At 40.3% G+C, this 17,399-nt stretch overlaps 1 protein-coding gene across 1 annotated transcript in view; it reads right to left on the bottom strand.

The window, feature by feature from the left end:
• The window catches only part of LOC128514418 (thrombospondin type-1 domain-containing protein 7A), a 158,649-nt gene that overhangs the window by 39,442 nt on the left and 101,808 nt on the right, over window positions 1–17,399 (bottom strand). The window contains exons 10-14 of the mRNA XM_053488266.1: window positions 7,265–7,386; window positions 6,965–7,109; window positions 3,889–3,992; window positions 3,354–3,548; window positions 2,603–2,863 (exon numbers count right to left, since the gene is read on the bottom strand). Coding sequence (XP_053344241.1) covers window positions 2,603–2,863; window positions 3,354–3,548; window positions 3,889–3,992; window positions 6,965–7,109; window positions 7,265–7,386 — 827 coding nt within the window. The remainder of the gene's footprint in view (window positions 1–2,602; window positions 2,864–3,353; window positions 3,549–3,888; window positions 3,993–6,964; window positions 7,110–7,264; window positions 7,387–17,399) is intronic.

Here is a 17,399-nt window from a genome sequence, read left to right as displayed (position 1 = left end):
GGATATGACCTCACCAAGAAATGAAATATAGAGGGAGAATACAAGAGGATGAAGTTGTGAGCCTTGTTGGACAGCGTTGAGAGTCCGTGTCTGATATGACCGACCTTACAGCCAGCAAGCAAATCAAATGCAAGCTGCACCATGAATTCCATGACTCCAAAATGAAGGAGATATTGTGTTAAACACTGCTGAAAGGTCAAGGAGGATGAGGACTGTTGACTGAATTTAGTTTCTCAAAAGGCCAGTCTCTGTGGAATGTGCTGCTTTGAATACGGGCTGGTTCGGATCTTGGAGGTTGTGCTGTAAGAGATAAAAAGACAGTTGACTGTGAAGATCATTGGAGGGTTTTAGAAAGAAGCAGAGAGAAGCTATACCAGTCGGTAGTTGCTGATGTGTGAAAGACAGATTGGGTTTTTTTTCAGGGTGGGAATATCTTTGATGATAGTAGTGATGAAGGGACAGAAGGTCTTGTGAGATAGGTACAGTAGGAGCATTGCGTGAGGGATTGGATCTGATGGACAGGTGAAAGGATTGCAGCATGAGATGACTTGCAGGATCTCTTCTGTTGCTAGGTTAGAAAAATGTGCCAGTAAAAGAAAAACAGAGTCCAGAGTTTCTGGCGTAGGAGTATGGGTAGGAGTGAAGATCCGGCTGAGTTTTTTAACATAAAAACTCTTCAGCAAAAGTCTTCAGCAATCAAAAATGGATGGAGCAGGAGGAGCTGCAGGTTAAGTAGTGAAGAAATGATGTCCACCACAAACATAAACCGTATATGTGTTCATTAATGTTATTGAAAAACAGTTTCAGATTTTGTTAAAATACTAATGATCTCTCACTCAAAAAACTTTTTTTTGACAAATATGTGTTCATACTGTACGTTATGCATTTGTTGGTGTTTCTAGACTCTGCACGATTAATTAGCTACATCGGAGTTACTATGTATTACATTGACCTAGTGGCCAAAATAGTAACTGCAACACTCAATAATAAACGCCCATTGAGGCAGGATTTCACGTTTAGACATTCAGATTGTTCTCTATAGTGTGTGTACAAACTTTTTAATTTTTTATATGTTTTCAATAAACCAATTAGAGTTTTCATTAACGTGACCCAATCTAAAAAAAATAAGCTCCTCCCCTGGTTTGAGTGGGGTGTGGCTCAGAAGTAACTCATTTACATAAAGACTGAAAAGGCACATTTGGAAGAAAAGTACACTTTGCAGGAGCTCGGAGACCTGTGCTAACTTTAAAAAAAATAAATAAAAAGGAAAAAAAAGCAATATATACAGTAGGACCTTTAAATGGAATTCGTGACAACAGAATCTTTATCAATGGGATTTTGAGCTACATTTAAAAAATTTCAGTCCAGTCTTTCTCAATCTCAATCTGATTTTATTAAATAATGTATTTAGGAGAGTAAATATTTGAATAAATTTTTTTGATAAATGATAAAATGAGAAATGCTCTTGGCAGATGATTTGGATACACAGACCTTTGTGTGAAGCCTGGTCTATTTAACATCATAAACGTTCTCCAGTGTCTGTCAGTGTTAGCGTGGGTGGTTTAATGTGTCTGTGTGTGTTTCCTCGGGCATGTGTGTGATCATCACTGTCCATCATCCTCTACCATAATTTATGTTACCACTAATATTATTTGGCACAAAAACACAGGGATTTGCAAATATTTTTGAGTACCCACCCAACCCATACCTCCCAAAAACACACACACACACACACACACACACACACACTTACTCACATGGACAACACACTCAGGCACAACTGAACACTGTGGTCAGTCAAATGCTGTTCATTTGATGTGTTTGAGAGTCTTTGATGGCTCCCAGGTTTGGCCTTGCGGAGTGCATCAAGCTCCAAATAAAAAAGGATTTCACAGAGGTCAGAGGTCATAATGAATCATTCAGACTCTAAAAGAGACCCTCGTTGTCTGCGCCCAACCTGAAAGCCAAGGATTTATCAAAGGATAAGGGTCTAGGTGGATCAGGATGAGATAACGAAATATAAAAAGTGTCAATGAGCAGTCGATTGTAGGTGTCTGGGAGCTTGTGTATGCAGAAAACGAGAGATTTGGGAATTTTAATGCATTTGTTAATATGTTATGTTTTTGTATACGCCATGTATTTGTAAAAATATCAGGAAACAAATCTACTTTTTGTTTGAAAAATTTTCCGCCCTATTTTACCCAGTCTCACCCAGACTCACTTACTGACATTTGACGTGTTTATAGGGATATGCTGATAACTTGAAAATATCGGCACCCTCTACTAAACAACATATCGATTAAACAAATGTGATCGTTATATAAATTTTTCCTTGTAATTAATCTAAAATTGACCTTCAAATCAATGAAAGTTCTACAGGTCTTTGTATTCACATTGATGTGTATTATCAAGCACACCCCCAGCACAGGTTTACATTTAGCCACGCCCACAAAACTCAAATGGCTATGAAACAGTGAAAGAGCACCTCCTATAGGCAGTATGTGGTAAATCTGTCCGTAATGCAGCTTAGCTTAATACTGCAAACGCATTCATGTATCATGAATGTCTGTATAACATGCGTCTAATTCGAGGATAAACCCACCATGACTGTTGCATCGCGACGTCTCCACCAGCCTGTTGTCCTGGTCGTAGCACACCATGGCCTGGTAGCGGTAGCCCTGACCGCACTCCCGGCTGTCTCCCTGTACTCGAGTCCCCTGCGTGGCCACGGAGCCCTCGGGCAGGATGCAGTCGGACCAGTTACCCACCGGCTGGGCGTTGTACTTATTACAGGGGCAGTACTGAGTCTCACTCAGGGGGTACATCTGACTGTTCTTGCACTTGTCCTTCTTTTTGCTCTTTCCTGGAAGTCAGTGAAGACGTTGCAGGTCATTATATTTCTTAACACCTCGAGGGGAAAAACCGTCAGGATGAAAGATTTGAAGGAATAATACATTTAGAAGCATTACATTTTATACAAGTAAATCACATGGAGTCATTTTTAATAGAATTTTAAGAGAATATACAGTATATTGTCTTGTTTGTTTGTGTAGTGAGTTATTTGGTTATTTTGTGCGCCGCATAAGTATTTGCCCCTCCACATTGTTTAAACATATAACCTAAACATATAACATAATATAAATTCGCACAAAAATCTATAATATTAAATCATAATAAGAAAATTAATGTAAATTGTTAAAAAAAAAAAAAAAAAGTTCAGTGAGTACACACTTACAGTATGGCTTAAATAATTTTGGAACAAATAGTTACCATACAGATTTTTTAACAGATCTGCTGCAATTGTTTATAGGTATACTGTATTCTATATATATATATATACACATGTCACTTACCTACTAGGGCCCTTTTCCTCGTGCGCACTCCCACGCAGTCAGCCGTGCACGATGAGAACTTGGACCAGTTGGTGAGCTGGCAGTCGTCTCGGCACGGCAGCTGGCACGGCTGGTTTACTGCCGGCATGGTGCTCGCAAACTTCAGACACTGGGCTATGTCCGCTACAGAACCGTCCAGCTGCCGACATGAGACCGCTGCAGGATCACACACAAACACACGTACGCAAACACACAGCAGTGAGACTCGACAATCCGGTGGATTACACAGAGACTCTGAGGCAGAAAAAGGGATGTAGATGAAAGTGTTCAGCAGCAGCAGGAGGCTTTTTATCAGGATAAAGACGAGGAAAGTCACGAGAAGCACTCCTGACAGTGACATTGTTTGAAATTCCGACTACAGATCAGCTTCACTCCGTTTTTTATATGGCTTTGAGACAGATGTGTCAGATGTTTAGCTGATTTCACACTGATATGATCACAGAGTAGTAGTAGTGTTAGTTTGCATATGAAAGTTTGCTAGGATTTCATACTGTACCTCTGGTCTGAAGCCCCGCCCCGCATCCCTCCTGAGCGCCTCTGGCGTCTTGCCGAATGCTCCATGGGACGAGCTGACACCGGCGCCATTTGTGGGTTTTCCATCTACAAGCAGAAACACGGAGTAACACAAACACCCCATTGCGCTTTACATGTGGCGGCATTCTTCGTTATATGACAATAACGTTTTTCATTTATTGACTACTTATACAGTATGTGGCATTAGTAGTACTGTATGAAAAACAATTTCAGTGCTGATGAATACTCTGCTTTGATGGTCAGAAGAAAAAATGACTTATTTTCAATAACAGCAATTTAAACAATCTTGATACTGGTTTATATTGATATTAATCCATCCATCCAGGAACCTCTGTAGTCCAACTGGGAACCATGGAGGCCAATGGTGACCATTATATTTATTCCCATTTTGTACGACCTCTGCTCACCATTGACCCACTACAGGCAATTTTGAAATGCCAATTACTCTAATTTGTATGCCTTTGGACTGTACACTCAAAAAAATGAACATGGCTACCTGTTACATGTACTAAAATGTAATATGTGTTTTGTACATAATAATTTCATGTTTCCAAGATAAACATGAATAAATTATGTTGTATTTACATGAAATTCAACAACTTAACATGTATTAGATTTAATCATGTTGAGATAAACCAAAGAGATCTTGTCACTATGAAAACCGGAAATAGCAAAACCGGAAATATCGCGAGAAGACATCGCGAGAAGAGAACACAGCGTGTTGAGAAGACAAACGCAGTGTTGCCAACTTAGCAACTTTGTCGCTATATTTAGCGACTTTTCAAATCCCTCTAGCGACAATTTTTTTAAAAAGCGACTAGCGACAATTCTGGCGACTTTTTCTTGTGTTACTGGAGACTTTTGGAGACTCTGATGTGTCTGTACTGACTCTTCTCAACTTGCCACAGCAGCTGCCGCCGCCGGCCCCTCCCCCGTCCCAAAGCACTCACAGACAGGCCTGTCCTCTCGCAGGTGTCGTGTCCCCCCCGCCTCTACAGCAGGAGATGCTCACTCCTACGAGTCTTGACTGCAAATTAATTGCCCATGCGCGAATCCGCCGTTAAGTGATCCCGCCTTGACGACTTTTTTTTTTTTTTTAAGCGCCTAGTGACAAATCTAGCAACTTTTGGACAAACCTTAGCAAGTTTCCAAATGTCGCCAATACTGTCCTGTAAGCACGAGGTCTTGCTTTCCCGGTACAGGTACTCATCTCCCTGTGTCTGCCCTGATCAGTGAGCGCTGGCTCCGGCTGAAAGGAGCAGCATATTCCCGTGACTGTACAGCAGCTAACATGGATGTGAAAGAGCTGCACATGTGCAAACGGTGTTGCAACGGACCTATCACTTACCTGCTTCTCCTTTGCTTAAAATAAAACTATTTAATTTAACCATTTTTTTTTTCTTCCGATGCACTTATATTACTCACTGTTACAAAGCTTAAGTACATAATTATATTGGACACATGAGGAAGGATTAGGGAAAACACGCAAAATGCAAATACGACGTAATTACGTCATCAATATATATACGCATGACCTTATCTAGCGACATTTGGCGACTTTTCGAGCAGACTTTAGCTACTGTCCGTTGCAAATAGTTGGCAACACTGGACAAACGTTTGGCGGGCGTGTGGAAAAGGTAAGCAGGAATTAATTCCCGTCTTTCTAAATAGAAACGAAATACTGAACATAAATGTCACCTGCTGTTTAGCGATGTTTAGTCACGTTATTTTGGTTTAAGCTATTCATTGTATTTTTAATCACACTTAAAATACAGACGGTTATATGCGCGTGCTTAATCTGCGGTTCGGTTCTGGTTTCGGTCTGTTCTCATGAGTTGTGAAGCGAGAGGAAGAAAGTATAAATATTGTTCATTTGATAAATTAAGTATCATGAATTTTAATTGAATCTATTTCTGTATTTTTTCACAGGAGTTTGTGAGTGAAAGTGTCCTGTCTGCATCTGACTTCAGGAGTTACCTCAGTGACCAACCGTCTCTAACGGTCATATTTAAAAGTCATAACGGACAGTTATAAAGTACAAAACTTTCTGTTGGTGTTAAATTTTTTTCTTTGATTAATACTTATTTGTGGTGTTTTATGTTTTGTACATCTTTTCAAATTGAGACTTCATTTGTAAGTTGCTGCTGGTGTAAAATAAAAATCTCCGTTTTATCCCGTTTGTCTTATGCTTCCTTCCTTCACAGAATTCTGTTGACCAGGGCTTGAAATTTAAATTTACTTGAGTTAGATCAACTTAATTTACAACTGAGAAATGTGTTGTACCAACGCTATTCATTTATGTTAACAGTATTAAATTATGTTGGACGCAGCTGTAGTAAATAAGTTAAATGAACCTAATAAAATTAATTTGACTGAACCTAAGAACATTAAGTTGGGCCAACAAAATTGCTTAACGCTGAAAGAAAGCCATTAAATCAGGTGGAAATTTTTTCCATAATTTAATTACGTTCATTCAACAAGTTATTTTTTTGAGTGTAGGAAGAAACCAGAGAACCCAGAGGAAACCCACCAAGCACGGGGAGAACATGCGATCTCCATGCACACAGACCTGACGCAGGAATCAAAAACAGGACCTGGAGGTGCCAGTCGACAGTGCTAACCACTAAGACACCGTGCCGCCATTAATATTAATACACTTGTTTTAAAACATTATTGTTTCACAGCGGACACTCGTACAGTCCTCATTTTTAACATTTGAACATTAATTAAAGAAGCACCCAGCGTGGATATTTAGGACAAGTGTCCCTATTTCGCTATATTGGTAATACATCAGTGCTGATCTAGTAAAAGCTAGTAAGGGAGACCTTACTAACAGTGTACCACAAAAAATCAGCAGAAAAATTCAATAAACTGTTTCATTTCCTTCCAACGGCTCGGTGTACCTCCTGGCATTACGGTTCTATCCGTTCCTCTTCGCTCTATAATGTGTTGCATAACCGTTGCACACGTTTGCATCATGCGAACACAAAGACGCGTTGTGCGAGAGCTGATATAGCTTGACAGTATGTAGACTGTACCTGTAACCAGGACAGACTGGGGCGGGGCGAGGAACCTCACACTCTCTCTCTTCATAGAGCAACTCAGGACAGTCCAGGCCTCCGTTCAAAGGCTTTTGGATGATGACACGGAAACGGGACTGGTTGTTTTTCTGGCCACTCAGTCCTAAAGGCATCAGGATTAGTCAGGAGTTACTGACATAACCTCACAGTCTGATAGACACTCAGTACACAAGATATTAGCGTTAAAGTTACTGACATAAAATCACATCGAATTCAGAACTCACACACTCAGTCATCTCAGTATACAGTAGGATCAACGTGTACCTGCTTCACAGGACGAAGGACAGGACGTCCAATCGCTGAACGCTGTTACTGCGCAGTCCTTCTTACAGGGAAGCACACACTGTCTCACTGATGGGGGACGAGGAGCTTCTGGACATCTTAACACACACACACACAACATATTTGCATAAAATATTACAGCAATCCCAACATTTGTGTTACATTCGTTATTTTTTTAGGATTATTTTACTTCTTGGTATGGTAAATTGTTTCTTTCTTTAAAAAAAGTAAGAAAAAGAAGAAAAGAAAGATGAGTAGACAGAAATAACTTAAGAAAGAGAGAAAAAGAAAGAAAGAACACTGTAAAAAAAGAGATGGAAGGAAGAAAGAAAGGCAGCACATGGGTAATAAAAAAAGAAGTGTCGCTATAACAAATTTTTTAATTTAAAAAATAAAAAAATTTAAAGAATAAAAAACATATGGCTAAGATTAAGAAACAGAAAGAACACACAGAAAAGAAAGGAAGAAAGATATAATGGCTGAGAAAGAGAGAATGAAAGAACACATGGGAAAGAAAGAAAGAAAGACAGAAAGAAAGAAAGAAAGAACACACCATAAAAAAGAGAAGTGAGACATAAAGAAAGGCTGCACAATAAAGAGAATGAAAGAACGCATGGAAAAGAAAGAAAGGAAGAAAGTAAGACATTACAAAGAAGAAAGTAAGACATTACAAAAAAGAAAGTAAGACATTACAAATAAGAAAGAGAGAAAGAAAGAGAGAAGTGTCTCTATAACAAAACTTTTAATTTAAAAGCAGCCACAACACAGCCACCGCATTTCAAATCAATAGATTTTTTTCTCCAAAATACACAGTGTGGCGAAACTGAGAGCTGTGCAAAACTAATGTGTGAACTAAATGCATTTAATGGAGTTTTGGAGAATTTTAAAGCCAAGAAAAAGGAAGTTTACATCGCTCCAAAGACACGTGAACTTTGTGTAGAGGTCGTGAGACGCACACGCTGTGAGCCGGAAGCTGTTGAGTTCGCTCCAGTATGTCTGGTCCTGTCCACCAGTGGGATTTTTGAACTGTTAGAGCCGTATGGGAGCACAGACGCATATGCATACAGACAACGCAGGAACAGATGTTACACTGTGCAATCCTGTACTATAATAAGGAGCTGTCACCAACTACTGAAGTGAAACTAAAACTAGTGGAGGAGGAAGCTGATGATGCTGTAAAACGAAGTTTTGTATTGATGATGATGTTTCTCACGATCTTGAACAAACTTTTTAATTAAAAAGACAACTATTGTTTATTTTCCTTGCTCCAGGTTGTTTCCAGTGACTCAAGAGTAAAGCATGGGTTAGATATATTTTATATTAAAACTCAACCAACACATTATATATAGAGTATTATACAACATATTAATAAAACTGTTGAAGATGAATTTATAGTATAGTGTTCTATAAAAATGACACAAAAATGACACTGACAGAACAAAAACAGATTCTACATAACATTTTGGCATTTAATCACAGGAGTGACTTAAAGAAAACATGCGCAAAATGTTCTCTGTTTATTTGCAATCCTCACTCACTCACTCACTGACTCATCATCTATACCGTTTTATCCTGTGTTAACCATGTGTAGTGTATCCATTCACACACTACAGGCAATTTGGGAACACCAATTAGCCTAATCTGCATGTTTTTGGAGTACCTGGAGGAAACCCACCAAGCACAGGAAGAACATGCAAACTCCATGCACACAGATATGAGGTGGGAATCGAACCCGGACCGTGGAGGTGCAAGGCGACAGTGCTAACCATTTAAACCCCTATCTCATTTACGCGGTTTCGCCGGTGGCCGTAAGTACGGTTCTCCATGACTCACCGCAAGTTTTGGCGGTGTGAGTACGTTTCTATCTTTTCGCGCAAAAAATGAAACAAGTTAAATGTTTTTTGCCGGTCCTCGCGGTAGCTTGCGGAACTTCGCGGTACGTCGGTGGCCAATCGCAAGGCATTGGACTACGGTTCAGAAGATCCCAGGTTCAAACCCCACAACCACCAAGTTGCCACTGTTGGGCCCTTGAGCAAGGCCCTTAACCCTCAACTGCTCAGATGTATAATGAGATAAAAATGTAAGTCGCTCTGGATAAGAGCGTCTGCCAAATGCCCAAATGTAAATGTAAATGCATAGGTGAGCTAGGGGTATAAGCCACTGTATTTGCAATTCTTATTGCTTTATTTTTCACAACAAGAGTTTTTCTGTGAAGCTTTTTATATAAAAAGAAAAAAAGCTGAAATAAGATGAGAAAAAAAAGAGAGAATAGGAAAAATCATATGAAGAAAATAAAATCAGAAAAGAAGGTAAGAAAGAATGAAGTGTAGCGTTATATAGTTTTAAACAACACTGGTTCAACAGTAACTGCCTCTACAGTATTATTTGCTGAAGGGCATCATGTACTTTTAATCCATTTAGAGTTAAACTTAATGTCATGAAACGAGTGAGCTCCTGCTCTCACTTACCTTACAGCAGCTCTAAACACTCTAAAGACCTCCTCTATCTTTTTTCTTCTCCTCAAATCAATAACTCTAATAAAAATCCCCACATCATCAAACCATGTTATAGTTTTAGCTCTCAAACTTCCCAAAGTGCTGACACTGAAGACTCCTTCCAGAAATATGACATAAACACAGTTCTCCTCAGCATATAACCGCGATTACACTTGAGTTTTTTCTTAGTCTTAGATTCTACGTGCACCTAAGACGTACGTAAGTGGTTACTTAGGAAACTACACCATGTTATCTTGATAGCGCAGATGTACAGTAAAGCTGCACAGCTGTGCTACTATAAAAGAAATGAAAAACATCTGTATCCATTGAAGAAAAAAAGTGTTAGGTACACGTCTTTTTCTTTTACATGATGATAATTTGTGTGCATGGCAACAGAGTTTGTTCTTGCTCTGAAATAATCAGGTTTAACTTCCTGTCAGCTCGTGCACCACCTGCTTTCAGGAAAAGAAAAAAGAAAAAGAAGATAAATACGGACAGCAGCTTCGAGACAAACATGATGCAGAATGAAACTCGTAAATCTGTGCCGTTCAGAATGAGGATTAATGCAAATCTCTGTCGTGACGTGACACCTCAAGGCCTCGCAACAGGATGTCATGATAATCCGACCTGAAAACATGGCGGCGGCTCGTCCCTCAGCGGCATTAAATCGAAGCCACGAGAGCACCCGTAATACTGTAATCTTCCTCCATAATAAATTCTCCTTATTCCCTGCCAGCTCATGACTTAAGGCTATATATTGTGAGGAGATAAGTGCTCGAAGACAGATCGCTTCCTTTAACGTAATGTCCTCCTGATTCTATCATCCGGCCATAATCGGCTTTCGTCTGCGTCTCGTTTATGACCGACGGTTAGCTGTAATCTGGATAAATATGAGGCACGCGCACAACCACAACTACAAACTATTTCTGAACTTTGTTTCTTTATTCCTGAGCGTTTTCCAACCAGCTGATCGAAGAATAATTGAGCGTAAAGAAAAAAAAAACAAAACACGTTAGTCTGCCGCTGCTGCTCCTCCTGATGCAGAGGCGCAGAAACGATCATGAAGATCAGGTTTGTGAGGGAATCAGAGACGAGGCAATAAAACTACAGCTGAGAAACATCGATCTGTATTTAACAGGGTGGGGAGACGAGAGCAGGGAGATTAATTCTCTGAGGGTTTGTTTGCGGGTTGTAGCGCACGCTGCGAGGTTTACGACAGCAGGACGTCAGTCGTCACAATCGTCCTGGAAATGTTCGAGCGCAATCCAGAATTCAGAATTTGGCCGATTACGCACACATATTCAACAAGCGTTTCTGTAGGCACGGCTCATTCCCAGGGATGTGCACAACACAACTTTTGCACAAATGTAAAAATTTAAAAAAGACATTGTTTCTATTTTTTTTTTTTTACTTTAATCTTTAACATTAACTATACCTTTTGGAAATCAGGTCTCCATTTACGCACCAACGTTATTAATACCGACATGACGAGGGGTGCCAAAACTTTGTAAAGGCACTGAAGATAAATAGATCAATAAATAGATTGATAATAATTTTAGTTGTTGTTTAATATTGTTAGTCAAAAATAAATAAATAAATATTCATTCATTTATTTAAGGTGGGAATCAAACCCTCGACTCTGGTGGTGCGCTGGAGAAACCCTATTAAAAGTAATAATAGAATAAAAGCCATGCTGTTATGAGACGCATCAAATTTTGATGCACCGGGGAACCGTATTCAGTGATCGAAAATATCTTCGCTGCCCGTGTGTTGTCCTGGAGCTCTGATGCTAACATAGCTAGCACACGGCTCGCGATTTATGTGTGAAATTTTTTGCACGATCTTGAGCCCATTAGTGCGAACCCCCATTTGCAGAAAATGTTTCTCCAAACATTGCCTTTGCTCTCTATAAACTTTCATACGGTTTAAACCAAACATTTTGGCTGAGAATTGACGTGCCACTGTAACAACGTCACGCTTCTCTCATTTAACTCCTGCCTTTCTTCTAGCAGGACGCTGAACGCTAAATATCAGGCAGAAATCCGACGGATGATCTCCTCGGATCGTCTCCGCGGCTCGCTCGCTATTCCGCTGGCATCATTAAAGACAGCTCGTGCGTTTATCCATCAGGAACGCCAAAAATATCAGTTCCCTGCCTTCCGCAAGCTGTCATTATTTTTCAATTAGCACTAAACCGTCGTCACTGCTCAAACCAGGAGAGGCGTCTTGTTTATCTGCAGCCCACGCCGAACCAGATCATTAGCAACGCTCAGGAAAGGAAAAAAAACTTTACATCAGCAGTGATCTGTTAATCTCTCTGTTAATCACTTAATAATGCCAGTTACTTACCGAACTTTTAAAGGGATGTAAAATGAAAATATAACTGTGTGTGTGTGTGTGTGTGTGTGTGTGTGTGTGTGGCATTATACACTACTGCCTGCTACTATAAGGGGTTCTCAGTGTCTGTGTGTCTGTCAGGATTCCTGTCTGTCTCCCAGTCTGTTTGTCCGTCTCTAACAAGTTCTGTCTGTCTGTCTGCCTGTCTGTCTGTCTGTCTGTGTGTCTGCCTGTTTGTTTAATAGGAGTTCGCTCTGTTTGTCCATGTGTCGTTCTGTCATGCCATGTCCTCTCTATGTCTGTCCGTCATGGGTTCTCTGTCCGTCAGGACTTGTCTGTCTGTCAGTCTGTCTGTCTGTCAGCAGTCCTCTGCCTGTCTGTTTGTCTGTCTGTCATTAAGGAGTCCCCTCTTCTGCTATCTATTTGTCCGTGTGTCAGAAATTCTCTTTGTCTGTATGTCTTTTCTCATAGAAGTCCTCTCTTTGTTTGTCCATCTGGTATTCTTTCTCTCAGTCCCACTCACTCTGTCTATCTGTCTGTCTACTATGAGGTCACTGTCTGTCTCTCGCTCTCATTGTGTCAGGAGTTATCTTCAGAAGTTCTCTCCGTCTGGCTGTTGTCCTGTCTATCTCTTTGTCTGTCTGTCAAGAGTTCTGTCTGGCTGTCTCTCTCTCTCTCTCTCTCTCTCTCTATCTATCTGTCTGTCAGGAGTTCTTTCTTTCTGTGTACCCGTCTGTCTCTCTGTCTACCAATTTGAAGTTTCTGGGCCTCCCAGAGGCGCAAAGCTGCTGAAGATTTCACGTTGATTTAATTCAATAAAAAACATCTCTATCTCTCTCTCTCTCTCCGAGTAAATGACTGGAGCTGTATTTATTTCTAAGTCTCATCTGTGAATATTCTTTGGGCTAATTATGAGTAATACTGTATTATTATTAATATATTTTTTCTTAATCGATTCTTTAAACTAATTTAAAACCAAACCAGCCGCCATTGTGTCCGTCTGTAGTATTAGATGCCACGCAGTTGTTGTGCCATAGCACATGTGGTCAACACTCAGAAAAAGAAAAAAGACTTTAGTGGTTATTAGCCATCCAGAGGGAGACAATCCTTATCCGGGTCTGAGATGAGCTCCTGATTCCTTCCTGACCATTTTATCTTAAGTGGCATCATCATTAAATAAAGTCAACAAATTGAATATTGAATATATGTACATGATGCACCTGATGTGTTACATTTACTGATTTAATGCACACGCAGGGGCTGAAAATCACACTCAGGTTTTTCAGCGTATCCCGTTATTTGGTCTCTCGTCATGTGTTCGGTAAAGTCCGGTAAATTTAGTGGCGGTGTTACTGTATCCGTGGGTGGTATGATTTCTGGATCACATGACTAAAAGACGCCGATAGCCTGCAAGAGCAATGTGCAGGAACAAGCTTGACAAATCCTTCTTTTTGAAAAAAAAAAACCCACGTCTTTCCCTGTGCACTGAAGCGTGTATCTTTCCTGCTATTAGAGAAAGCAGGTGTTTAAAGTGCATTTTGTTACTTAACACAGAAACTCTAATTAGTTTTGAGGTCTTTTAATTGGCATGACTCAGCTATCAGGATGCTGGTGTGTGTGTGTGTGTGTGTGTGTGTGTGCATAAAGTGGGGCAAAAAAGTATTTAGTCAGCCACCAATTGTGCAAGTTCTCCCACCTAAAAAGATGAGAGAGGCCTGTAATTTTCATCATAGGTATACCTCAACTATAAGAGACAAAATAATAAGAAAAAAAAACATCCAGAAAATAACATTGGAGGATTTTTAATGAATTTATTTGCAAATTATGGTGAAAAATAAGAATTTGATCAATAACAAAATTTCATCTTAATACTTTGTTACAGTATGTGGTACAGGCGTAGAGCATCAGACTGGTTTTCAGACGTCTGTCTGTCTGTCTGTCAGGATTTCTGTCTTTCTGTTTGTATGTCAATCAAGAATTCTGTCTGTCATTTAGGATTTCCGTCCGCTGCATTAAAGCAGTGTGAGACACTATTGAAAAGTTTTTTAATCTTATTATTAATTATTATAATAACCAGTGTTGGGTGTAACTTGGATTACTTTCTTGATGTAACGAGTAATCTAACGCAATAGGTCCGACATTTTAGTATTCAGTTATTTAGGTATATTTTCAAAAATGTAATCCGTTATTCAGGCAATTTCTGTAAACCGTGAGCCAGACAGCAGTCATTCTGTTAGTGTGTGTGTGTGTGTGAAAGTTGTCCTATAAGCCCCACCCCTGATAACGCCCCCCTCTGTTATTCCTGCTGTTATACCCCTATCTCACCTATGCGGTTTGCCTCGTGGTGAGAAGTGGTGTGAGGGACTGTAAGCCGCCGTGAGTGACCACCCGACATTCCACGAAATTCTGCAAGGTCCGCGAGCTTCTGCAAGGGCCGACAAAAAATTTAAATGTGTTTAATTTTTCGCGCGGAAAGATGTACAGTATACCTAATCACAGCGCCAAAACATGATGAACCGTACTAACGGCAACGTCGTAGGTGAGATAGGGGTATTAGTAGTTAACAGATTATGGGCCAAACTTCGCTAAGTGATGATGGTAGAATTATTATAAAGGTCTTGACTAAAACAACATGCATGAGGAACCACAAAGTAGAAATATGCATGAGAAATTACAAGGGTTAAAATTTGTAACACTTGTAATTGCATTTGTACAGTTATAGTTCTATTTAATGTTATATGCAATGTATTAAATATACTATTTAAACTATATGCAATACACATTCCTGTCTTATGGATTCAAAACATTTTTGCTTCTCATTCACTAAGGAAACTGAGACTAATGAGATCAGAAGTGCGGCCTCCCAATCAGCAGGAATGCAAAAAGGGCGCGGCCACTAAACATGACCCGGCTTGCCTTAAGGGCTTGGACATTCTTCCCTCCTGGAAAAAAAGGAGGCATGAAGATCAGTTTGGGGTTCGGTATAAAGCGAGATCAGGGGTCGGCACAGTGTGCTGTGGGATCCATGGTGTATTTGCTTGCTCTTTAGAGTCTTTAACCTTGAGGAGTGTTCTTCGCCTCTGGGCAGCTTGCCGGGGGCCAGCCGCTAATGTACTGCCCACTGCCCTGGCACTTTTACTTTTATTTACTGCCCGTTACTCAGATTTAGCCACACTTAATATCTAAGCCAGTTCTAGTTCGGGCCTGTCGACGCATCCACGGGAATGAGACAGCCACATTGGCTTCCCTGCTTGAGATTTGGGATTTTCCGTTGCCACAGGTTATTGGCTACCATGCTTCAGATTCGAGCCTTCAAGATTGATTCCAGATTCAAAGCCTCTTTCTCCTTCGACTCCAACCTGTCGCTGCTGCCATCAAACTGTGCCCTGGTCCTATGGCCTTCAACGCAGACATGCTGCCGGCAAGCTCGCGATTGCTGCCTCCATTTCATGCCCACCTCTTCATCTTGCCACTGCCAAAGGTCACTAGCTTCAAGCCATCACGCCCGCTGGGCACTGCTCCTAACACACACACACACACACTAGCAAACTCCACTTTCTCTTCACTTCATTTCTTACTTTTCCTCTCCCTAATTCCCCATTCATCTGCTAAAAGTTCTTTTGTTATTATGAAATAAAAAAAAAACACTTTTTGGTAAAGACCTTGCCTTGTGTCTATGTGTGTCAAGCTCTTACAGATATATTGTTACATTTTGTCAAGGATGTATTACAGAGGTGCTGGACTACACTCCCCTGCACCTCAACTTGTAACATGCCCCAATTACATCTGCGCCTGGTTTGCATTCGTTTCCAATTATTTTGTCTATGTATGTTTGGGGTTTTCCTGTTTCTCTTGGTCTTGCATCTGTTGAATGTTTTAAGTAATAGCACTTAGCCTGAGCTTGCGGTTTTAAAGCCATAGATTCCATTTGTTTGTATGTTCAGCACAATGACATCTGCACCTGCATCCTCGGCTCGTCAACAAGCCTAATTAAACATCTAGTTTAATACAGTATTAAGCTTTGACTGCTGCTCAACTCAAGGTCTTAGATTTCTAGTCTAGATTTTGACAGCCAAACTGTTAGAATCTAAGTATAATACAATAGATGACAAACGTTTTGTTAAAAAAAGAACAAAAAAAAAGTTAATATTAAATTCTATATGACTACATGCTCACTTACCCACTCACTCATCTCCTATAACGATTTATCCTTGATTTGGGGACGCCGATTAGCCTACTTTGCATGTCTTTGGTCTGTGGAAGGAAACCGGAGTACCCGGAGGAAACCCACCAAGCACGGGGAGAACATTCAAAGTCCTTCATCCACACGGACCTTAGGCGGGAATCGAACTGACTACATTGCATTTTTTTTTAATACTGTATGGGTTAATTAAGAAAAAAGAAGACTGCAAATGATACGATGATTAAAATGAATACTAATTGAATGTTTGCCAACCTTCTACCTCCCAGTCGCAAGCTCAGAGCCATCACCACTGCGCCACTGCTGCGCTACATGCTAACCGTCTTTACTCCTCGTCTTTACACTCCTTGACTCCATCAGTGAAAGTTTTCATAGCAGTTTGTCTCGGGCACAGTGCATGATTCTCATCCTGTAGTAATTAAATTGCAAGAATCCAGCAAACTTAATTACTACCATTAACGCTGCTAAGAAATTAAGCAGTTTGAAAATGACGGAGCTAATTAGCATGTTTGCTCCTGCGTGTTTATCGTGTTTTCTTTTTTTTCCCCGGCCTGGTTTTGCCTGGAGTGGAGAAACAGATTTTGAGTGCAGACTGCATTTTCCCTAAAGCAATCTATGCTACTCAGATATTCACGCACATGCACACACACAAACACGCGCACACACACAAAAGTGATACACACAAACCAATGCACAGCCCTCATTAGCCCACTCTGAGACTCTTAACTCCAGGATCACTCCAGAACAGGGTTGAGTACTGTGATGTGCTCTCTGTCTTTCTAATGTAGTAATGAAGTACCACTAAGCGCTGAATGACATTAAGCTTTTAGCTTATATGCTAATCGTGTATTCGAAATCAGGTTTTTTTTTTTTTCTTCTTCAAAAGTGGTCCTTAGTGAGTTCCAGATCGGTCTATGTTTGTTCTTAATGATGAAAAGCAAACACAGGCATGGGAGTATTTGGTTTACCTACAGTGTGATGGCTGACCAGTAATGTGCATTAATCAGTCACATGGCAGCAGCTCGGTTCATTAAATCGTGCGGACTAATGTTTGGGTCATTGGCCTGGGGGAAGATTG

This window comes from Clarias gariepinus, chromosome 26, assembly GCF_024256425.1.
Source record: "Clarias gariepinus isolate MV-2021 ecotype Netherlands chromosome 26, CGAR_prim_01v2, whole genome shotgun sequence".
NCBI classification, from domain to species: domain Eukaryota; kingdom Metazoa; phylum Chordata; class Actinopteri; order Siluriformes; family Clariidae; genus Clarias; species Clarias gariepinus.
The sequence above is the reverse complement of the archived record's forward strand: the minus strand, read 5'-3'. Positions and strand labels throughout refer to the sequence as shown.